The 25,158-nt window shown below is 44.7% G+C and overlaps 1 protein-coding gene across 5 annotated transcripts in view; it reads right to left on the minus strand.

Annotated features, from left to right (window-relative positions):
* USP18 (ubiquitin specific peptidase 18) overlaps positions 1-25,158 on the minus strand; it is a 53,752-nt gene that overhangs the window by 5,060 nt on the left and 23,534 nt on the right. For 3 of the 5 annotated variants that reach the window (XM_089304302.1, XM_070049091.1, XM_051837063.2), the window contains 8 exons: positions 15,141-15,405; positions 13,527-13,623; positions 12,125-12,270; positions 9,368-9,447; positions 8,271-8,417; positions 7,779-7,874; positions 7,155-7,322; positions 735-866 (listed from right to left, as the gene is read on the minus strand). In XM_089304302.1, the coding sequence (XP_089160428.1) occupies positions 735-866; positions 7,155-7,322; positions 7,779-7,874; positions 8,271-8,417; positions 9,368-9,447; positions 12,125-12,270; positions 13,527-13,623; positions 15,141-15,300 (1,026 nt within the window). In that variant the 5' untranslated portion in view covers positions 15,301-15,405. Of the gene's footprint in view, positions 1-734; positions 867-7,154; positions 7,323-7,778; positions 7,875-8,270; positions 8,418-9,367; positions 9,448-12,124; positions 12,271-13,526; positions 13,624-14,529; positions 15,406-25,158 lie in introns of all 5 variants that reach the window. The other 2 variants (XM_089304303.1, XM_051837066.2) reach the window with 2 other exon arrangements.

The following is a 25,158-nucleotide window of genomic DNA, read 5'->3' on the forward strand; positions in this document are numbered from 1 at the left end:
GGACCAGAAGTAGAGGGCCAGGACTTGAACAAGCACTCCAACTTGGGCTGGTGTGTTGCAAGCTGTGGCTTAACAATCTGCACCTATCCCAGAGTTTTGACTTACATATTTCTAACTATTCTTTTTTTTTTTTTTTTTTTTTTGACAGGCAGAGTGGACAGTGAGAGAGAGAGACAGAGAGAGAAAGGTCTTCCTTTGCCGTTGGTTCACCCTCCAATGGCCGCCGCTGCAGCCGGCGCACCGCGCTGATCCTGGCAGGAGCCAGGAGCCAGGTGCTTTTCCTGGTCTCCCATGGGGTGCAGGGCCCAAGCACCTGGGCCATCCTCCACTGCACTCCCTGGCCATAGCAGAGAGCTGGCCTGGAAGAGGGGCAACCGGGACAGAATCCGGCGCCCCAACCGGGACTAGAACCCGGTGTGCCGGCGCCGCAAGGTGGAGGATTAGCCTATTGAGCCACGGCGCCGGCTTAACTATTCTTTCTTTACAGAAGTTTCCCAGGACACAGAGCCCATGGTACCAAAAACGTAGACATCAAGGTTTGAAGACACTCACAGAGCTGTCAACCAGATGGGGCTCTCATGAATAAAAGGGCTCCAACCCAATCAAAAGCCCCACACACAGAGAACAGGACCACAAGTTTGTCTTGATCTGGAGGATTCTTGCAGTCCTAGGCTGAGGATTTGTTATGTATAACTAAGCCAAGTAAAGATACAATTTTAGATAACTGTTCTCACCCAACAAACATTGGAGTCATTGAAGCAGAACCATTTTCCATCCACAGAATTCCGGATATAGGCACAGTAGTGACCAAAGTCAGCCATTCCCATGTGAGCGATCACAGCAAAGAGTTCGTACTGTCCTCCAGACTGGAAAGAGAGAAGACATGGAATGATTAACCTATCGCTGTCCTAGTCACCTGTCACCTACTCTCTGCCAGGCACTGCTCCTTCAAAGGAGCCAAAACACAGTCCTCAGGAATCTCACAGCTAATTGAAGAACAATGTATAAACCACAATTAGAATAGTGTGTTTTGCACCAAATGTCTGTAGAGGTAATTAGAGAAGTCCAAATTTTTGTCCAGAATAGGAAAGGACCATGAGTTAAGAAAGGGCTGAAGGGCTGGTGAGATCTCAACAGAGAAGACACAGTTGGACTGATCTAGGATAAATAACATTGGCAGACAGGTTATGGGAACAAGGTGTCATAAACTAGGGCACCACAATAGCTCAAGGAAGAAACAGTACTAACCAGAAAAATTACTATCAGTAGTAGTCATTAAAAATAACAATCATTGTTAAAATAATAATCATTAAAATAATAATGATTTCCTAACATTTAGCATTTAGTATGTATTTGACCAAGTTTTAACATGAATCATTTCAGTTAATACAACCTCCCTGCATGAGGTTTTACAGAGATGGAACCTGAGCTCAAGGAGATTAGGTAATTTACTCAAGGTCAAAACTTATAAATGTGGGGCCAGCACTATGGTGCAGTGGGTTAAAGCCATCACCAGTGCCAGCATCCCATCTGGACGTCAGTTCAAGTCCCAGCTGCTCCACTTCTGATCCACCTTTCTGCTATGATCTGGGAAAGCAGTCAAAGATGGTCCAAATCCCTGGGTCCCTGCACTCTCATGGCAGACTTGGAAGAAGTTCCTGCCTCCTAGTCTCAGATCAGCTCAACTCTGGCTGTTACGGTCATCTGGGGAGTGAACCAGTGGATAGAAGACTTCTCTCTCTGGCTCTACCTCTCTCTGTAACTCTGTCTTTCAAATAAATTAAAATAAATATTTAGAAAAAAAAACTTATAAATAGGAGCCTGCATTGTGGCACAGTGGGTAAAGCCACTTCCTGCAACACTAGCAGCCCATATGAGCACTGGTTCTTGTCCCAGCTGCTCCACTTCCAATCCAGCTCCCTGATAATGTGCCTTGGAAAAACAATAGAAGATGGCCCAAGTCTATGAGCTCCTGCCACCCAAGTGGGAAACCCAAATGAAGCTCCTGGCTTCAGCCTGGCCCAGCCCTGGTCATTGCAGCCATCTGGGGAGTGAACCAGCAGGTGGAAGATCACTGTCTCTCCATTTCTCTCTGTAACTCTAACTTTCAAATAAATAAATCTTTTCTTAAAAAATCAAAAACAAAATTTACAAATAAAAAGAGACCAGATTTCGGGGCTGGCATTGTGGTGTAGTAGGTTAAGCCTCTGCCTGCAGTCCAGCATCCCATATGTCCGCCAGTTAGAATCCCAGCCACTCTATTTCTGATCTAGCTCTCTGCTGTGGCCTGGGAAAGCAGTAGAAGATGGCCCAAGTCCTTGGGACTCTGCACCCAAATGGGAGACCAAGATAAAACTCCTGCTCTTGGCTTCACCTGGCCCAGCCCTGCTGGCCACTGCAGCCATTTGGGGAGTGAACCAGTGGATGGAAGATACACCTCTCTCTCTCTATTTCTCTCTCTCTCTCTAACTCTTTCAAATAAATAAATAAATCCTTTAATAAAAGCAAATATATAACAGAGCCATATGAAAATAAAGATAATGAATTTAGGGACTGTGCTATTTATATAAGAACATTCAATGATTAATGGTGCATTAAGTCTGTGATTATAAAGTAAACTGAATGCATGGTCGTGCAAAAGTTAAAGGGAAACAAAAGGGAAAAAAAGTTAAAAGGAGGTGAAAAGACATGTGTGGAGCTCAAGGGAAAAAAAAAACAGAATGTATAGACTTAGAAATCTTCAGTTTAAGGTGATCACTGAAATCATGAGAATTAGTGAGATGACATTCAAAAACCGAGAAGGAATAGAACTAAAACTAAATATCAATGAAACCATGGGAAAAAGAGGAACTATCAACAGATAAAGAAACACTAAGAGAGAAACCTTGAGTGAACAGAATTTTAAGGACAGCAGTCAATAACATTATCACAAAGAGATCAAGTAAGAAGATCAAAAAATATCCGTTAGATTTGACAATAAATTATAGTACCTCAAAATATCTTAGAAAATCAAGGTAAGAGATAATTCTCTATTAAAAAGGAAATAATGAAATGAGTGCGGCGACCCCAGCTCCCCTGTGAACACGGCGCTGCAGGTGGTGTGGAGCACACAGGCGATGGCCGCGGAGCCCTGCTTGCCTCTGCCGGGACACCGCACTCGGGGCCCCGCTCTGCTCCTGATGTGTAAACTCAACTGCGAAACATGAATGGGTAACAACAGAAAATGGCGTTGGAGCAGCAGGAACTAGCAATCTTACACAAGAAGCTTTGGAAGATGCTGTTTATTGTAGTCTGCCTGATGTTGGAACAAAATTCAAGAAACAAGGAAGGTAGTCTCATATGAGGTACATCATCATTACTAGAATCTTAAATTGTGTCTTTTCTGAGCCACAATGTGTTTGGCACTTTGGAAAGTGTGAAAGCTGCTAATGAACTTGGCTTGCCTCTTCCAGGAGAAGCAAATGAAATTAAACAAGCCTTGCAGAAACCCACGACTCGTAAACAAACCTTGTTGTGAAGATGGTTGGTTGATCAAGAGGACACTGAGCAACCCTTCAGAAGCAGATGAACTAACTAGTGAAGAAGCCTATAGAGATGCATAAAATCTACTGAGGAATGCAAGTGGAACACTTACATGAACTAGCACAGAGTATCTTTCTCCAGCACAGGTATCTTATTAGTGGCAGACAGAGGATTTAAAATAGCAACTATTAACAATATTGATGGGAAGAGATACTACTTTCAGCTCTGCTACTGGAAGAAAATAGCCCTAATTTGTAATGGTTGCAGGTGAACACAATATGCATCTTTTTCACAGTACCTTGTGATTTTTATACTAGGCTCTTAGGCACTAGTATTCAGAATGCATGAAATTAACTGTGGTAAAAACTAGTTATACAAATAATGAAATTCAAGGATAACATTGTTATCTTAAGCCTTACGTAATATTGTAACTTGCTTATACCCATCCCTGGATTGGGGTCAAAATATGTAATGATCTTTCCATCGAAAGTAACTGGGAATGGAGAACAGTTTTTGTTAGTTGTACGCTGCCAGAGAAAGAACAACACTATCTTAATTTTGTAATATATTGCATTTGCTGGTGCTATTTTATACAGTGAAGCAGCAACTCTGCAGCAAAATAAGAAATATAATAATATTTTCAGCTTCCTCATTAATAAAAAAAGGAAATAAATTACCGGAGATACTGAGTTTTGAATGACTGTGAGCAGGATCTCCAGATTAACTGAAAACACTATTCTCTCTAATATGTAAATAACATTTTTTTTTAATTTTTTAAAAGCTGAACTCATAGAAGGAGAGAGCAGAATGGTGGTTGCAGGGGAACATATTGGGACATGTTGGCCAAAGGGTACAAAATGTCAAGAGGAATAAGTTCTGGAGATCTACTCTACGACACAGTAACTATAGTTAATGACAATAGATTACACACCTGAAAACTGCTTCAAAAATCTGTATTTTAAATTTTCTCACCATAAAACATACACGTGTTGAAATATTGCATTGTACTCTATTAAAATGTACAAGTATTACATGTTAATCAAAAAGTTTAAATTTTTTTAAAAGATAAGTATTTGAGGTGATGGATATGTTAACTGGCTTGAAGTAATCATCCCACAATGTATGTATGTGTACATATATATCTCAAAATATCACATTGCTCATCATAAATATACGCAATCTTGTCGGTTTTTAATTAACTAATTGAATTTTCATAAAAAGATTTTTTAAAAAAGAACATTCACTCTGGTTTCTCCACATGATTAAATGGTGTCTCTAAACTGAACAGACTGGAAACATTGCATGGACAAGACAGAGGGCAGTGGCTGGCACCACGGCTCACTAGGATAATCCTCCACCTAGCGGCGCCAGCACACCCGGTTCTAGTCCCAGTTGGGGCACCAGATTCTGTCCCGGTTGCCCCTCTACCAGGCCAGCTCTCTGCTGTGGCCCAGGAAGGCAGTGGAGGATGGCCCAAGTGCTTGGGCCCTGCACCCCATGGGAGACCAGGAGAAGCACCTGGCTCCTGGCTTCGGATCAGCACGGTGCGCCGGCCACAGCGCGCCAGCCGTGGCGGCCATTGGAGGGTGAACCAACGGCAAAAGGAAGACCTTTCTCGCTGTCTCTCTCTCTCTCACTATCCACTCTACCTGCCAAAAAAAAAAAAGACAGAGGGTAGTGCAAGGGAAGCTAAGGACACAGAACAAAAGATGCAGATTATTCTTTCATTTGAGAATTTTGTGCTGGACTTAAAAAAAAAAGAGAGACACTAACTGAACAAAACTATCAGTTTCCAAAAAATAAAAACATTACAGGAATGTGTTAGATGATACCAACCGGCAATTCTGGAATATTAAAAAGAAAAACTTCTCAACCAAATGAGTCGCAAGAAAAAGAAAAAGTTAACCAAAAAACAGGAACACTTCACCAAATCCTAGTGTAGACCATGTTATGATCCAGATTCACACAAGCCACACAATTTGTAGAACAGTCAGGGAATCTGACAGGATATTTGAAAATGTTAAGGAATTATGAAATGGAGTTGGTTATGTTTATTAAAATCCTTATTCTTTAGATGGACACGGAATATTTATAAATCAAACAGTATGATTTCTGAGATTTGCTTCAAAACAGCCCAATAGATGAAGGAGTGGGGAACCACACAAAATCATCACCTTAAAACTTGATCTGCTATAGATTTATTGAATTGCCGTATATGCAAAGAGAATACAAAATTTTCTAAATGTAGCACATCGAAATTCTAGAGAAGATATTTACGTCATTGTTTTTCTCAGAAATCTTCCAATAAATTATTATCTCTTTTTTGTTTTTTTGTTTTTTGTTTTTTGTTTTTGACAGGCAGAGTTAGACAGTGAGAGAGAGACAGAAAGGCCTTCCTTTTCCGTTGGTTCACCCCCCAAATGGCCGCTACAGCTGGCGCGCTGCACCAATCCGAAGCCAGGAGACAGGTTTTCCTCCCAGTCCCCCATGCGGGTGCAGGGCCCAAGCACTTGGGCCATCCTCCACTGCCTTCCTGGACCATAGCAGAGAGCTGGACTGGAAGAGGAGCAACCGGGACAGAATCCGGTGCCCCAACCTGGACTGGAACCTGGGGTGCCAGCGCCGCAGGCAGAGGATTAGTCAAGTGAGCCGCAGCACCGGCCAATAAATTATTATCTCAAGACAACTGAATTTGACTTTACTCTGATTAAATTTAGACCTATCAACTGGCTACTCTATTATTTTCAAACGGGGCATCCACTGTTTTAATAAGAACATTTGGCTGGTACTATACTTGGAACCCAAAATGTCACATTTCTGCAAGTATTTGTTTGTATTCTACATGTTATTTCCAAAGCAAAGTACTGAACTGTGAATGTCTTCCCTCAGGACTGTGAGGTATACAAGTCATATGAGAACAAGTCCGACATTTAGAAAACCTTAGAAGCAACTACAAACTGCAAAACCTTGTTGTCCTATCCTTTTACACATAGGTTTCCATCATCAAAATATTGTTGAAAAGTAAATATTTATCTTTTTAATAAACTTTTTATTGCAGAATAATTTTAAATTTACAAAACAAAAATTGTGAAGTAGTAGTTTCCCCTAGACCCTTCACCCAGCTTCCCCTATTCTTAACATCTCATATTAGTACATGAGTTTAAAAAAATTCAGTGTGAACACAGGATGATGACTACTAGAGGGCTGGAGGGGTGGGAAGGATAAAGGGAATTTGAATAAAAGATAAATAGGAGAAGCTGCGTGTGGTTCATTAACGGCGACAATAAGTGTTTCTTGCATGAAATCACATCAAGCTGGTTTTTTTCTGTCCCCTTGTGTATCCCAAGCATGGCCAGCAGGGGGCATGATTTCTTAGAAGAGAGGCTAACAGAGGATGCAGACCTCAGTCACTGGGCTGTAACTTTTTTCTCTAGATAGACAGTGTTTGTCCAGCATGCTGCTGCTTAACTCTACCCCACAGTCTGGAACCCATTAAGGGCCAACTCACTGATCTGGACTGGGAAAGAACTTGTAAGTGGAGAAGGTATGAGTGGGTGGCTTACAGCAGCTTAGGAGAATAGGAACCGTGGCACCTGCTGAGATGCAGGATGAGAGGGAGGTGAGCATCTCACCTGTTCCTCAGCATTGCTGAGGGCCTGCTCACTCGGAAGGACTTGATTGACATCCAAGCTCTGGGGGAAATACAGGGAGTGGCAGACCTTTTGTGTCCGTGAATTGCTGACGGAGAATCGCTTGAGGTGGATCGTCAAGGTCAAGGGCAAATGGGTCAGCTTCAAGGCCTGAGAAAGCAAAATCAAGGCAGAAATGAAGCTCTCTGACACTTGCAAGGAGTAGAAGCAGGGTTGGTGGCATGTTTTTCTTCCCAAAGAGGTGGCAGGGTTAAATCCTGGAATTCACTGCCTCTGTCATACTCCTCCATGAATAACTTGGCCTAGGACACTTGCCTACTGCACCACTGTGCATCTCCCATTGGCACCTGAACCCAGCAGAACTATGACATCTTCTCCAGGGAGCTGGTTTTTTTCCTCCTCTGCCTACTGCTCTTGGACCTTCTCCTCTTCTCCTTAGAGGCTCTGTCCCTCTCAATGATGTGTATACCGCCCTGGGACTCAGAAGCCCTGGGATCCCAGGCACTAGCCTGACCCTGTCTCCCTCCATCCTGCAAAGACTGCATTGGGAAATCCTGCATGGGCAACCTCAGACCAGGGAAGTGTCATCTCTTAGGGAGTGAGCACCTGCTTTCCGTAGGTCTTCTTTCCACAGTTCTGACAGAAACACTTGCTTTTTCTTGATAACTCCGTGGGCTGCAAGAAACAGCGCAGCGCATCCTCCTGCCCCACCCAGAACAAGGACAAAGCAGGTTGATTAGTTCCCACCTAGAGTACAGCCTCCCCACCCTGCTGCTGGGGGGTTCCAAGCAAGCTCACTCCATGCCCCCCACTTTAATGTCAGGCCCACTGTGTTACACTTGGTGGGTCTTAGAAACTGCTTCCTGCAGAGGGAACAAAACAGGAGAGACACCTGTTAAGGGAGCAGCAGAAGAAAGAAGAAAGAAGAGTAAAAAAAATAAAAAATACTTTTTGCCAAATCAAAGCATAAATTGACCAGAGCTTCACAGATGAAATGCAAAGTGACATTTAAAAGCCAAGGGCAGCTAAAAGAAGCAAGGGGGAATGGCAACATTAGGTTCTGTGGGAACAGTGAATCCGCCAAGAGAAACCTCTTACCAGTGTTCTCAGAGGCTTTAAATCCATATCAAAAAGACTAAGAGGGAGGGTCAGCAAGCTACTGTCTCTACTTGTCTCCTTGGTACAGTCCAGGCAAATCAGGAACTCCTTTACCCCAATTGTATACAGGGCCTGCAGCCTCTCTACCTGCATGAGAGATGAGGGGAGACATAACATTAAAAAGCCATTAACAGCCGGCGCTGTGGCTCACTTGGTTAATCCTCCGCCTGCGGCACCAGCATCCCACATGAGCGCCGGGTTCTAGTCCCAGTTGCTCCTCTTCAAGTCCAGCTCTCTGCTGTGGCCCGGGAAGGCAGTGGAGGATGGCCCAAGTGCTTCGGCCCTGCACGCGCATGGGAGACCAGGAGGAAGCACCTGTCTCCTGGCTTCGGATTGGCCCAGCACGCCAACCGTGGCGGCCATTTGGGGGGCGGGGGGGTGAACCAACAGAAAAGGAAGACTATTCTCTCTGTCTCTCTCTCTCTCACACTGTCTGACTCTGCCTGTCAAAAAAGAAAAAAAAAAAAAAGCCATTAACCAGCCCAGGCCAATTTCCAGAGATTGGAGCCACCAGCTGAGAGCTCCAGAAATGGGAGCCACTCTATGTCTTATTGTGAAAGTGAAAGGTAGTAACAGTAATTACATGATGGAATGGCAATAAGCATTTTATGTGGATTAACTTTCATTCCTGGGATCAGCACCGTGGCTCAGTGGGTTAATCCTCTGCCTGCGGTGCAAGCATCCTAAATGGGCGCCTGTTCTAGTCCCAGCTGCTCCTCTTCTGCTCCAGTTCTGCTATGGCCTGGGAAAGCAATAGAAGATGTCCTAAATGCTTGGGCTCCTGCACCCGCGTAGGAGACATGGAAAAAGCTCCTGGCTTCAGATGGGCGCAGCTCCAGCCATTGTGGCCGTTTGGGGGGTGAACCAACAGATGAAAGATCTTTCTCTGTCTCCCTCTCACTGTCTGTAACTCTACCTCTCAAATGAATAAATAAAATTAAAAAAAAAAAAAACTTTCACTCCTCTCTGCACCATATACAAACAACAGTGGATAAGTTAAACGGGTAGCCTCTGTGCTCTCTGCTCCAGGTTCCTACCAAGTCCACATCTGTGATCTGGTCTTTAATCAGGTTCCAAACCGTGAGGTAGAGCTGTGCAGCATCATGCTGGACAAACACTACAAGAGAGAAGAGCAATAGCCCAGTTAGTGAGGGTTCTGGGGATCTTCTCATGCCTCTCTGCCCTAGCTACCCAGATGTACATGGACACTTCGTCCTGTCTCAGCTTTCCCCTCTCCCAAAAAAGCCTCCAATTGTATTACCTATTAGATGCTCCAGGAATGAAAAATTCAGCTTGGTATTGATTTTTGAGAACTCCTCTTAGAACTTAAGCTCAAGGGAGTAGGCATTGGGCACAGTCAAGATGCTCCTCAGAAGCCAGCCCCATGGCATAGCGGGTAAAGCCACTGCCTACAGTGCCTGCATCTCATGTGGGCACTGGTTTGAGTCCTGGCTGCTCCACTTCCAATCCAGCTCCCTGATAATGTGCCTGGGAAAGCAGCAGAGGATGGCCCAAGACCTTGGGCCCCTGCACCCATGTGGAAGACCTGGATGAAGCTCCCAGCTCCTGGCTTCGGCCTGGTCCAGCCCTGACCATTGCAGCCATTCAGGAGTGAACCAGCGAGTGGAAGATATTTTCTCTCTCTCTCTCTCTCTCTCTCTCTCTCTCTCTGCCTTTGCCTCTCCTCTATAACTCTGACTTTAAACTTAAAAATAAAATTAAAATATATTTTTAAAAAAGATGCTGCCTGGGACACCAGCACTCCATATCAGAATACCTAGGGTTCAAATCTCAGCTCTGCTCTCAATTCCAGCTTCCTGCTAATGCACACCCTGGGAGGCAGCAAGTGATGGCTCAAGGAGTTGAGTCCCTGCTACCCATGTGAGAGACCTGGATTATGTTCCAGGCTCCAGACTGCAGCTTGGCTCAGCTGCAGCTGTTGTATTCATTTAGGGAGCATTCTCTCTCTCTCTCTCTCTCTCTCTCTCTCTCTCTCTCTCTCTCCATTTCAACCAAACAAAATAAATATATTTAAAACAATTAAAAAAGGAAAAATTCCCTAAAGTATACAGACTATTAAGGGAGACTAAAAAGAAGGTGAGAATACAGCTGGAATGGTGGAATAGAGGCCTCCATAAATCTGCTCCTTCAGGAAAGAAAATGCTGGAAAAAAACATCATAAGGGCCACATGTGGCAAACCCCCAACCAACATCACACTGAATGGGGAAAGGCTTAAAGCTGGGATCTGGAACAAGTCAAGGATGCCCACTTTCACTACTATCATTCAACACAGTAGAAGTTCCAGGTCTCCTATGCAGGTGCAGGAGCCCACTACTCTTCCAGCTGCATTAGCAGGGAGCAGCCAGGACTCAAACCAGCACCCACATGGGATGCCAGTGTCACAGGCGTCAGCTTTACCTGCTATGCCACAACACCAGCCCCAGTAAATGGTATTATATCAAATTAAGTTTTTTCCATACAGCAAAGAAAACAATACAGTTAAAAGATAGCCTATGTAATGCGAAAATTTTTGCAAATATTCATCCAATAAGGGATTAATATCCAAACAATACAAAGAACTCAACTCAATAGCAATAAAAATAATAACCAGGTTTCTAAATGGGCAAGTGACCAAGAATAGACATTGCTCAAATGAATAAAAATTGCCAAGTAATTTTTTATAAAAAAATCTTGACAATACTAATATTCAGGAAAATATAAATAAAAACCACAAAGAGTGGCTTTAATCTCTCATCTGAGATAGATTGTTATAATCAAAAAGACAAAAAAAGAATAAATGCTGGCACACCACTGGCAGAAATGCAAATCAGGGTAGCCTCAGAAAACTCAGAAATAGAATTCCCATATGATCCAGAAATTCCACTATCGGGTATATAGTCAAAGGAAAGGAAACTGGTGTGTCAAAGAGTTAACTACATTCCCATGTTTGTTTCAGCACTATTCACAACAGCTAAGACACAAATGCAATCTAGGTGTCTAACAACAGACGAATGAACAAAGCAAATGAGGTATAGGGGTGGTGTTGTGGTGTTCTGGCAATTCCACTTCTGATCCAGCTCTCTGCTTATGGCCTGGGAAAGTAAGAGATGAACCAATTGTTTGGGCCCCTGCACCCATGTGGGAGACCTGGATGAGGCTCCTGGCTCCTGGCTTCAGCCCAGCCCAGCCCTCTATCTCTATCTCTCCCCCACCCCCACCTTCTCTCTCTCTTACTCTGATTTTCAAATCAATAAATATTTTTTAAAAAGAAAAGACAATGAGGTATATAATAAAAAATTATGAAATCCTATCTTTTGTCACAAAATGAAACTGGAGGACAATGATGTTAAGTAGAAGCCAGGCACAGATTCTGGGAGCTGAATTGGAAGTGAAGCATGAGACTTAAACCGGCACTCATATGGGATGCAGCTTAAGCCATGCCACAAAGCGGCCCCAATCTTTCTGCCTTTCAAAAACAAATAAAATGAAGTGGGCATTGCATTTAGTACAGTGGTTAGGATGCTGGTTGGGTTGCCCACATCCCACTTCAGAGTGCCAGGCTTTAAGTTCAGGCTGTGCTTCCAATCCATTTACCTACAAATGCACACCCTGACATGCAGCCATGATGGCTCAAGTAGTTGGGTCCCTATCACTCACATGAGATCTCTCTCTCTTTCTCTCTCTCTCTCTCTCTCCTTGACCCCCCTCTTCCTCTTCCCCCTCCCCCACCCCTCTCAAGCTTCAGTCCCCTCGAGATCCGTAGGTGGGAGCTGGACTAGAAGGATGATCTTACATGGCACATTGTACTTTTGGAGGCAGGAGACGAGCTCTATGGGTCTCACCGCCTTCTGCCGGCTGTCCTGCATCTTCTCCAGCAGCAAAAGCAACTGGAAAGGGACACTTCTCTTCTGCTCCTCCACTCCCCTCGGCACTGTTATCCTGCCAGATAAGAACAGCCAGGAGCCTCCTTAATAGCCACCATTCTCAGTGGGAGGTACACATTGGAATCATGTGGGAAACATTTTTGAATTTTCAGACTACTCCCCACAGAAACTAAATTCTGGGGGTGGGGCCCAATTAACAGAATTTTTAAGTTCCCCAAAAGATTTGAATGGGTAACCAATATTGAGAATCACCATGTTGGTGCATTGGTTGGTACATAGTCCCCTCTCAATAGGGGCATCAACAACACCATTGCCTTAACCCCCACTCCCAACCCTTCCCTATAATCACAGTAGAATGAAGGGCAGATACTCTGGGTTCTAGGTCCATATCCAGGCCAAGCACCAAAACGTCCAATGTAATGCACTCCAAATTGAAAGCAAAGATTGAGTTAGGCCCAGGAAGGACAACATAAAGGGTGCCAGTGTCTTTCAGCAATGATCCATTGTATTGTGGCCATCTCTCAATTGCCCGTGCCAACAGATGAGAAAAACAAGCAAACACAAGGCAAAAGAGAATGAGTGATTGTGTGCATGCATGGGGGTTGGGTCGGTGGTGGGGTTCTCCTGACATTTTCCCCAACACTGACGTAGTTCCCTTTTAATCAAATCAGTAGCTGTCAGTTCTGGACGCATTTTAAAATCACCCAAGGAGCCTTTTTAAAAGTATCAAAACAGTGGGCATTTAGCTTAGGGGTTGAGGTACCCATGTCCCACACTGGAGTGACTGGGATCAATTCCCAGCTCCAGGTCCTGAGTCTGGTTTCTGGCTAATGTAGACCCTGAAAAAGGGATGATGGCACAAGAGATTAGGTTCCTGCTGCCCACAAAAGAGACCTGGATTATGTTCCTGGCTCTCAGCTTTGGCCCAGCCCAGCCTTGGCCCTGGAGGGCATTTGGGGAGTGAACCAACTGATGGGAGTTCTCTTTCTCTCTCTCTCCTTCTCTCTCTCTCTTCCCCCATCTCCACTCTGCTCCCCTCCCCTTCCCTCACAAATAAATAATAAATAGTGTAAAAGTACAAATGCTTGGGTCCCACCCCAGATCAACTGAAACCACAGAACTGAGGATGGAACCAAGCACTTATGCATCTTTAAAATTTCCTATGAGCTTCTATATGCAGAAAAGTACCTTTTCTCTGGTAATTTTTGAAAGAAGATCTCTAAAACTCCAAGACATAGTGAATATTTAATATCATCAGTTTATAATGCTTTATAATTACTTTATGTTTATCAGTCTGAATAACAGACTCACCTCTTCAATATCTTGGTGAATTCCACATTCATGATGAATACCTGAATCAGGGAATTAAGGCTACAGGTCTGTCCAAGGTTGTATAAACCAACTAGGCCTATAAAGGGATGAGAAAAAAAATACAAGGACAAGGCATAAATAAAGATTTAACAAAAAACAAATTTTTTTTTCTAGTTGCACTAAGGACATGAAATTCTGTGAAGTGCTCTCACAGGCACAAAGACATCACTAAGAGCCTTACCAATAAATTAAAGAGGAAGTACCAAGCATGAAGCTTTGCAAAGTTAACTAACAGGAAAAATTTTAATGATCTATTACAAAAGATAGGTGTCACCAAAAAAGGTGTATTATTCATTGCCAATTCAATAGTACAAGCAATTGTTGGAAAAGAAATAAACAAAGGCAGACATTTGGCAAAGTAGTTTAGACACCACTTGGGACACCCATATTGGATACCATATCAAGTCCCAGCTCCACTCCTGATTCCAGCTTCCTGTTGATGTGCACCCTGGGAGGCTGCAGTGATGACTCAAGAAGTTGGGTCACTTCCACCCATGTAGGAGACCTGAATTGAGTTCCTAGCTCCTGATATTGGATTGGTCCACTTGCAGACACTTGGGGAATGAACCAGAGTGTGTTGTGTGTGTGTGTGTGTGTGTCTTTCCCCCTCTCTCTCTCCTTTCAAATAAATGAAAATAAATATATGTTTAAAGAAATAAACATTACAAAAAGCATATAACTGGGAGAATTATGTGTTCCCCCCATTCAAATTGGCCTCTACAGAGCTGACCCAGCTGAGCATCTATGTGGCTCAGAGATAAGAACACCTCTCCCAGCTAGTTTATGCTGCACTCCATGGAGAGTTCCCTGCCCACTCCCTACCACAGAAATGGAGGAAGATCCACCTAAGCTAAACCCACCTGAAAAGCTGAGAGCCATTAGGAGCTTACAAGGACATGAAAAATCCAAAACATAACATTTCTCTGACACTCTAGCAACTCACCTCCACTTTCCCAATCCAACTTAGGCTCAACGGATCCCACAGCTGAACAGTTTAAAAGCGAAGGAGAACCCAGAACTCAGAATTCCTTAGAAAAGAGCTTTGGTGTTTATGGAACAAGGCAATAAACATGTAAAAATCCAAGGGTAAGAAGTGATCACAGATTTCTGCTCCCTTTCAGCAGGGACAACGTGTTCATTCTGTCCCCCCCACCAACCCCAATTGCCTGCAATGGCTAGAGCTAGGTAAGGTCAAAGCTGGGAGCTGTAAATGCAATCCAAGTCTCCCACATGGGTAGCAGGGACCCAGTTACTTAAGCCCTGATTCCTCCCAGGGTCTGCAGTGCCAGGAAACTGGAACAGAGCTAGGACTCAAACCCAGGCACTCTGATGTAGGACACAGGCATCTTAACCTCTAGGCCAAACACCTGCCCCAGACTTAATTCCATTTACTTTTCCTAACAATCCTTGTGCTCAGTACTGTTAACACCCCCATTTTACAGATATATAAAAGGAGGCAGAGGAGATCATTATGGCCTACAGCTGTAGAGTACAGTGAGTGAGCAAAACATTCCTATAAAGCCAAAAAGGGAAAAATGACAGGGTTGTAATGACCGTGACGGTAGTCCCAGGGACCACGACGTTCTCTCAGCTTCTCTCTCTTCCTCTTCATGTTGTTCTCCTCCTCCTTCTCAACAGACTGTGCTGGAAACTGTAGAGACTCAGCCAGGACTGACCGGCAGGTTCTCGTCAGGAGCCCAAACACTTTGCCCATTAGGGATCACTCCAAAACTCCCAGGCTGAGGCTGCCTTGCTGGTGTTCAGAACCACATGACTCCACTTTCAGAAGAGCTATCATGAGCAGGGCACATTGAAAGCTCTGTGAAAACACATGGCAGGTGAGTAAGGGGAAGGGAAGGGAGAAAGTGTATTTGTGTCATCGGTTCTGATTTCCAAGAGCCATGTCCTAGAAGGAGACAGTGGAAGCAAGAGCAAGGCAAAGGCAATAGCAGAGATGTTCCAGGAATGCTTAGTGCAGCACTGTACTCAGAGCGGGCCAGGACACTGGTAAACAAAGGAAAGAGTCAGGAAACCAGTCCGAATTACAGTTTGAAGCCTGCAGTGTAGGAAGCGGATTGTTCTTTGAACCGGAAGGGTCCCCTTGCCCACTTTTGCGCATCCTGGATGTACGTTGCAAGCAGCAATCACCATACCACCTCCAGTCTTCTACACCCTGGACACCCGCCCACCCAAACCCTTGCCCTGGCAAATTGCTTCTCAGGGAGGCAGTTTCCTCCTGGAACAATACTTTCCCCATCTGTTTACTCATCGTGAGTAAACACAGCCTTCCTTAGAGCAACTCCCCACTGGAGCTGATCCTTTGGGATGACACCCCAAGTAGACAGACCCCTCATGTCCACTACCAACACACATTCAGGAAGATGGATCCTAAAGCTCCAGGGCCTGGGGACAGCAGCAAGGCCAGATGTCCCCTACTCTTGGCCACACACATTTCTGTCGTTCTTAGAGGCACTACCAACTCTCACCACAGAATTCCTCTTCTCCCTAGATTCTCTACTCTGGTAATTGGCATAACATTCACCAAGGGGTCCAGCTGGAAACATGGTGTCTCCTTGCTCTCTGCTCTCATCCCCAGGCACCTATGGCAAACAACTCCACTGTTGAAAGGCCGCTCACAAGCAAACTCCCTGGTGCCCGCCTTCGACTTCCCTGGATACTCCCACAGCCACTCAAGTCCCCATAAGATGTTTCCACATCTCGAAAACATGTCCCAAATCCTCGGGAAGGCCCATACAGATTGTACACAGAACTATTCAAGTCACTGGCTTACTCTGATATGAATATTTGTTTCTCCATTTGCCAGTGTGTGGTTTGCCACTCAGATGCACCTCTCAGCACAGACACCGACTCCCCAGGTTGAGAGGGGTGTTGGTGGCTGATAGCAGCCATGTCCCTCTGTACAAACCAAAGGTCTGGGGACACAGCAAAGTCGCAGCTATGAAAGAAGCCATGTAAACCTAAAGTACTCAAATTCTGGTCCTTTACTTCCTCCTGACAACACAGACCTCAGCCAATGGTCTGCTCTCCCCAAGCATGCCATGGAATCCCAGGAGGGGTCTCATCTGTGTTTGGAACAAAGCTCACATGCTACACTACCACTTACCTCCCTAAACTGTCCTCTAGGAAGCTATGGGGCATGGTCAGACACAGCAGTCAGTATGCAGAGGCGCCCCCATCTCTTCAAGTGGGAGCTCAAGGAGACACATCTGAACAATATAGAAACAAGACTCACAAAATCAAGCCCCTCTCAACCCAACATGTGTCCATCTCCCACTCCAAACCAAGCAGGAGCAAGGAGCATCCAGACTCTAATGATAAAAGACTCCCTCTTACTCCATTAAGGCCTTCCCCAGCCTGCACACATACCCAGAAAAGCCCAATACAACCAAGATAATGACCTTCCTGCAAAGGCAACAGTAAGTAACACAGCCAATTGGAGCTTGTCATGTGCAAAAGAGACAACTGAGCCTGCACAGAATACAGAGCCAGGTGCAAGCTGCAGTGCTGAGGAGGACAAATCAGAGACAGAGAGGGCCTGGCCACAGCTTCCCCATCCAATAAAACACCTGTTCAGCTCCCTCACAGAGCCAGTCAGTAGAACCTCTTCTTGCTATGCTATCTGTCTTGTGTTCAAGCATAAGCCCCCAATAAACTGCATCTGAGCTGAACACCAGCACCTTGTCAATTTCTATTTGCAAGTGAGCCAAAGAACTCTGGATCAGTATCACATCAGGTCTTCCCACCACCTCATGTCTTCTGATTTCACCGAGTTCCTTCTTGAAAGGACTTCAACTTCTTCCTGAAGCTTCTACCTTCCCCAGTGCCTTGAGGCCTGCCCACAGATATAACTAGGGAGCACAAACCATGCTGTAGTCTCTTTGCTTCCCTTCTCTTGGCCCAGAGGCATGTACACAGGATTTCCTCAATGGTTCCCCTTTCTCCCTGCCAACAGTCCAGTGGTCCTATAGCCTACCTAGCGATTAGGCACTAAACAGTTTTGATTAAACTAGGACTCTCTTATGATCTTTGGGAGAGATTCTTAGAGGGAAATTGCCAGGGCCAGCGCTGTGGCTCAGTGGGTTAAGCCCCAGTCTGCAGTGCTGGCATCCCATATGGGTGCCGGTTCATGTCTCGGCTGCTCTTCTTCCAATCCAGCTCTCTGCTATGGCCTGGGAAGGCAGTAGAAGATGGCCCAAGTCCTTGGGCCCCTGCACCTGTGTGGGAGACCTGAAAGAAGCTCCTGGCTCCTGACTTCAGATCAGCTCAGCTCTGACCATTGTGGTCATTTGGGAAGTGAACCAGCAGAATGGAAGACCTCTCTCTCTCTCTCCCTCTCTATGTAAAAATTAAATAATTTTGGAAGGAAGGAAGGAAGGAAGGAAGGAAGGAAGGAAGGAAGGAAGGGGAGGGAGGGAGGAAAGGAAGGAATGAAGAGAGGGCGGGAGGGAGGGAGGGAGGAAGCTGTTTTGCCTTAGCCATTTACAAGGATCTGGATTGGAAGTGGAGCAGCTGGATGGGAACTGGCACCCATATTGGATGCTGGTGTTGCAGGAGGTGGCTTTACCCCACTACTCCACAACACTGACCTCGAAGACAATTTTTTCAAATGAAGCATGAAATTTCCAAAGCATGGTTTCAACATCATTAGTGAACCAAGATCTGCTCCCCAGCTCCAGATGTGGTTTTAGTCTTTAAAAGGCAAAATAGTCCATGTCATTTCTGATGACTAGGCACTTGATGCTGACCAAGTGATCACTTGTGTTAGCACCATATCTAAGCAACAGGACAAGGTCATTTGGATTAACCTTAATATCTGAATATCCAGTTGCAAACATTCTAAACATAACTTTGAGGTGAATTCTCATATATTTCAGATTTTGAGGTATAAAAGCACAGTTTCTGGGCAAAAGTAAGAATTGAAACAATGAACGAGGTTTGGATCATTTTGCATATAAAACTATTATTTTAAAGAAAATAAATTTTAAAAGAAAATAAATTAAACATTGACACATATATTAATAGTTTGTGAAAAATATTATATCCTTTGGGGGTTAACAACTATTTATTAAGCTTAAGAAATAATTCAAGGGACCCACACTGTGGTATAGCAGGTAAAGCTGCCGCCCACAATGCTGGCAGCCCTTATCAGCACCAGTTCGAGTCCCAGCTGCCCCATTTCTGATCCAGCTCTCTGCTACGGCCTGGGAAAGCAGCGGAGGATGACCCAAGTCCTTGGGCCCCTGCACCCACATGGTAGACCCGGAAGAAGCTCCTGGCTCCTAGCTTCGGATAGGCTCAGCTCCGGCCATTGCAGCATTGCAGCCATTTGAAGAGTGAACCAGCAGATGGAAGACCTCTCACTCTCTCTCTCTTTCTCTCTCTCTCTCTCTCTCTCTCTGTCTATGCCTCTCTGTAACTCTGCCTTTCAAATAAATAAATAAATCTTTAAAAGAAAAAAATAAATAGTCCCAGGAAGAAGAGTCCAGATTCAATCAAGTCACTGCTCTTTGTAATGTAACTCAGTGTAAGGCTAAAAACTGTTGTCCCATGACCGCTTTAGATTGTCATTAAATTAAATAGTTCAGGAGAGGAGTCTCAGATCTGATAGTTGTTCAAACTACAAATGCTGGGGAACAACATGACTTCTGGAAAATAGGTACCTAAAGATAATATTCCTGAATTACATTCTGCCATGCACAAAATATACTGAGAGTTTTAAATGTCCTGGCCGGCGCCACAGCTCGATAGGCTAATCCTCTGCCTAGCGGTGCCGGCACACCGGGTTCTAGTCCTGGTCGGGGCTCCGGATTCTGTCCCGGTTGCCCCTCTTCCAGGCCAGCTCTCTGCTGTGGCCAGGGAGTGCAGTGGAGGATGGCCCAAGTCCTTGGGCCCTGCACCCCACAGGAGACCAGGAGAAGCACCTGGCTCCTGGCTTCGGATCAGCGTGGTGCGCTAGCCGCAGCGCGCCGGCCGCGGCGGCCATTGGAGGGTGAACCAACGGCAAAGGAAGACCTTTCTCTCTGTCTCTCTCTCTCTCTCTCACTGTCCACTCTGCCTGTAAAAAAATAAAATTAAATAAAATTAAATGTCCTACTTCCACATCATGTGCATCAGGCATCTGAATAGGCAGAAAAAGCCAGAGTTCATTTTATACCTAATAGCATGAACTGATGATGAATTTAGCAAGGATTCAATGCTGCAAAACTTGAAGAAGAAAGATTTGTAGCCTGGAAATCCAGTTTTTAAAATGTTAAAGTTGGGGCCGACGCTGTGGCGCAGCGGATTAAAGCCTTGGCCTGAAGCGCTGGCATGCCATATGGGCGCCGGTTCTAGTCCTAGCTGCTCCTCTTCCAATCCAGCTCTCTGCTATAGCCTGGGATAGCAGTAGAAGATGGCCCAAGCCCTTGGGCCCCTGCTCCTGCATGGGAAACCCAGAACAAGCTCCTGGCTCCTGGCTTCAGATCGAGCAGCTCCGGCCATTGTGGCCGTCTGGGGAGTGAACCAGCGGATGGAAGACCTCTCTCTCTTTTCTACCTCTCTCTATAACTCTGTCTTTCAAATAAATAAAATAAATCTTTTTTCAAAAAAAGTTAAAGTCATACAATTGTCATCAACAATGGAACAAACAAGATGAAGGCTAAGAATGGTTTAAGAACCCGTGTTTATTACAGCTCAATTTATAATATATAGAATCAACCTAGATGTTCATCAGCTGATCATTGGATAAAGAAATTGTGGTGTATATACACATGATGTAATACTACTCAGCCAAAAAAGGAAGGAAATCTTGTCATTTGCCACACAATGGATGCAACTAGAGACCATTATGCTAAGTAAAATAAGCCAGTCCCAAAAAGACACATGTCATATGTTTTCCCTGATTTGTGGTAACTAATATACAGCATACAAAAAAAGAACTAATATATATGAGTGAAGTTGACATCTTGAGGTTTGATTATTATTTATAGCCCTTGTCTGTACTCCTGAGGAACAATGGTTTTTCTACTTACTCTTGTTGAATTCCTTATTTAATGGAGAGTTAAGTTTGTAATTATGAAGTAAATTGAAAGTGTGTCATTTATATTTATTAAATAAAAGTTAAAAAAAGAAAGTATGTCAATGCAAAAATTAAAATAAAAATAAGAAAGGAGGGGAGGCAGCAGTGAGGAAGGATAGGGTGCAAAGCATCATTATGTTCTCAATACATGAAATGTGTTCCCTTTATATAAATAAAAAAGTTTTTTTAAAAAAAGAAAAAAATCAAAAGCATTCAGCCAGGGCTGGCTTTCTAAGTATGCAACTTGTGCCATTACTTGGCTGGTTTAATGTTTTCCCCTTGCCAACTTTTTTAACAGGGAGTCTCATGTTTTTTTGTTTGTTTGTTTGTTTGTTTGTTTTGCCACAGGACCAATAAAGTATGTAGCCTGTCCTGTACAGTGTTCTGTTCACATTTCTTAGGCATGTGTTCAGAAAGTAATAATAGCACAGCAGAACATAACAGAAATCCTGGCCAAAGGAGAAAGATGGTCAATCAGTCCATGGCACACTACGTGACACCAAATATTTTGTAATTTTGCACAAGTTGTTCAAACACTAGAGAAAGCAGGCACCAGGTGCTTCCAAAAAACTACTCAAACAGTTAACAACTGCAAAAGCAAGAATGCTGTACTTTACAAAACCTAATACCTGCAATTTCTTCACTGAAACCTATAGAAGGAATAACAAAATTAAAAGTCATTTGAAAACCCCAAGGTTTATCATGCATTACTTGCTGTAGGATCTTCCTGCCCTTCAGTTTTAGAGAAGAGGTTGAAATTGGTGTGCTTTTAAAGGGGAGATGAGAGGAGCCCAGAGAGGTGGCCTAGTGGGTAAAGCCACCACTGTGACGCTGGTATCCCACATGGGTGCCATTTCATGTCTAGGCTGCTCTGCTCTGGTCCAGCTCCTTTATAATGGCCTGCGAGGGAAAGCAGAGGATGGCGCAAGTGCTTGGACCCCTGCATCCATGTAGGAGACCCAGAGGAAGCTCCTGGCTGCTGGCTTTGGCCTGGCTCAGCCCTGGCCATTGCGGCCATTTGGGGAGTGAACCAGCAGATGGAAGATCAATTCATTCTCTCTCTCTCCCTCTTCCTCTCCCTCTCTCTCTCTCTCTTCTGTCCATCTCTCCCTCTCTCTCTGTAGCTCTGATTTTTAAAAAGGGGGGGAGCAGTGAGAGCCAGATAACCTCAACTGTGACTAAATATTTTTTTTGACAGGCAGAGTTAGAGAGGGACAGAGAGAAAGGTCTTCCTACCGTTGGTTCACCCCCCAAATGGCCACTACGGCCAGCGCACTGTGCCAATCCGAAGCCAGGAACCAGATGCTTCCTCCTGGCCTCCCACGTGGGTGCAGGGCCCAAAGACTTGGGCCATCCTCCACTGCCTTCCTGGACCACAGCAGAGAGCTGGACTGGAAGAGGAGCAACCGGGACAGAATCCAGTGCCCCAACCGGGACTAGAACCCTGGCGTGCCAGCGCCGCAGGTGGAGGATTAGCCTAGTGAGCTGCAGCACCGGCCAACTGTGACTAAATATTGACTCTAACTCTCAGTCCTTCAGAGTTCTGTCAAAAGGGGTCAACATATAGGCAGATGCTGTCTGACTGTAAAAGCACAGCTTACATCAAAAAGCTTACCATGGTAAGCATCAAGAAGCTTACCATGCTTCTGAAAACATGGTAATTTTCAGTGTGCTTTCTCAATGGAAACTAAAAGTACAATTATCATCTTGAGGAGGGCAAAGTCCTGAATTTTTTATTTTGCTTTGGGAACCACCAGTCTAACATTTTCCTACTAGAAAAGCAAAACCTTGGACCAGCACTATAGCCATCACTTGGGAGTTTATTAAAACAGCAGAGGGAGCCAGTGTTTAGCCTAGCAGTGAAGACATCCACACTGGAGCACCTCAGTTAGATTTCTGGCTCTAAACTCCAGATTCCTGCCAATGCAGACAGTGAGGGGCAGCAGATGACTGCCCAACTAAGAGTCCCTGATACACATGTGGGAGACCTGGACTATGCTACCAGCTTAGCAGTTGTAGACATCTGGAAAGTGAACTAATGGATGAGAGCTCCCTCTCTGCTTTCTCTCTCTCTCTCTCTCTCTCTCTTTCTCTCTCCCCTTCTTTTCTCCCTTCTTCCTGTTCAAATATCTAAAATGTTTTTTAAAGATTCATTTTATCTATTTGAAAGACAGTTACAGAGAGAGGGAGAGAGGGAGAGGGAGAGAGGGAGAGAGGGAGAGAGGGAGAGAGGGAGAGAGGGAGAGAGGGAGAGAGGGAGAGAGAGAGAGAGAGAGAGAGAGAGAGGTCTTCCATCTGCTTGTTTACTCCCCAAATGGCTGCTGAGCTGAGCTGATCCGAAGCCAGGATCCAGGAGCTTCTCCCAGGTCTCCTAAACAGGTGCAGGGGTCCAAGGACTTGGACCATCTTCCACTGCTTTCCCAGGCCATAGCAGAGAGCTGGATGTGAAGTGTAGCAGCCAGGACACAAACCGGTGCCCATATGGGATGCCGGCGCTGCAGGCCAGGGCTTTAACTGGCTGTGCCACAGCACTGGCCCCCACCTAAAATATTTTTTAAAGACAGAATATTAGGCCCCATTGTAGACTTACTGAATTGGAAGCCACAGTTTGACAAGATTCCTAGGTGATCCACATGACCATTACAGTTTGAAGCCTTGCTCTAACAACAAGCACTGAAGAAGCTCTGGCTTCTAAAGCATTTGAGTTTTAATGCAGCAGCTACCATCCATTTGTTTCATGAAGATTATTTTCAAATGTCATTTCTTACAGAACTATTTTAAAAAGCCTTAGGCGGAGCCAAGATGGCGGAATAGTGAGGGCGCGCACCGATAGTCCGGGAAAATTTAGTTTAATAAAAGGGGAGTTACGGTAGCCACAGAAAATAGAACCAAACAAAAATTGCAGGGGAAACCCTTCTGAATGGAGCAGGCGTGAATCGGACGACCTACTGGGAGAACAAGGTCGCCCACCGCACGGAAGCAAAGTCGCGGGACCCAGCCGCAGAAGCCCCAGGGTCTGCGCAACAGTGCTCCAAGGAGAGTGCACGCCACACAGAAAACAGCGGGGAGACTTGAGACGCTCAGGGCTCCGAGTCCACACATCGGCGCTGGAAGGGGAGGTGAGCTCAATAACCCGAGACATTGGTGGGGAAACGGGGGTCAGAATCTAGAGGGGGGCCGGAAAGTGCAGCAAACTCACTACCGGAAAGAAGGAAAAAAAAAGCTTCGGGGTTTCTCTTCCCCCTAACCTTGCAAAGGTTACAAGGCTGCCAGACTTGAAGAATTCCCAAGAGACAAAGAGCAGGCCTCCTCTTTGGATTTACATATCAGTGGGGGAGAGTTAAGGAACTGAGTCACTACAATTCAGTAGCCTAGGCAACCCAGTGGGAGTCCAGAGGAGCCAAAGACTGGAAGCTAAATACCATCAATTCTGCACAGCCCTGCCCTGCAGTGTTACTTACCCCCTGAATAAATAAAATAAATAAATAAATAAAAAGAGAGAGATTTACCACACATAACCTGAGGGTGTCACCTTTGCACACCCTTAACCTGGAAGAACCAGGCAGAGCTCTCAGGCCGCACCCATCTCAAGCCTCCAAGGCTCCTCCAACAGCAGGCAGTCCACTTAACACGGACACAGTATAAAAAAAAAAAAAAAAAGAAAAAGAAAAAGCGCACAGTGACGCAAGAAGAATTAACTATGCCGAGTAACAAACACAGAAATAGAGGGAGCAAGATCAACGATGACACTATGATGCCTCCAAATAAGCAAAACACCCCAAGCCAAGAGTATGAAGATGATGAGATAGAAGAAATGCAAGATACGGATTTCAAAAAATTTATGATAAGAACATTTAGAAGTTTTCAAAAGCAAATCCTTGAACTACAGAAATCCTTAATGGACAAGATTGAAAATCTTTCTCGTGAAAATGAAATTTTAAGGAAGAGTCAAAATGAAACTCAGAAACTAGTAGAACAGGAAAGTGTAATAGTCAAGAGAAATCAAAATGAAATGAAGAGCTCAATAGATCAAATGACAAACACATTAGAAAGCCTTAAAAACAGAATGGGTGAAGCAGAAGAGAGAATATCGGACTTAGAAGATAGAGCACAGGAAAACATACAGTCAAACCAAAGAAAAGAAGAGGAAATTAGAAACCTGAAAAATATTGTTGGGAATCTACAGGATACTATTAAAAAAACCAACATTCGAGTTCTAGGAGTTCCTGAAGGCATGGAGAGAGAGAAAGGATTGGAAGGCCTTTTTAGTGAGATACTAGCAGAGAACTTTCCAGGTTTGGAGAAGGACAGAGATATCCTAGTACAGGAAGCTCATAGAACCCCCAATAAACATGACCAAAAGAGATCCTCACCACGACACGTGGTAATTAAACTTACCACAGTGAAACATAAAGAAAAGATCCTAAAATGTGCAAGAGAGAAACGTCAGATTACTCTCAGAGGATCTCCAATCAGACTCACAGCTGACTTCTC

This window comes from Oryctolagus cuniculus, chromosome 9 (assembly GCF_051225735.1).
Source record: "Oryctolagus cuniculus isolate XC-2025 breed Fujian yellow rabbit chromosome 9, ASM5122573v1, whole genome shotgun sequence".
Taxonomy (NCBI): Eukaryota; Metazoa; Chordata; class Mammalia; order Lagomorpha; family Leporidae; genus Oryctolagus; species Oryctolagus cuniculus.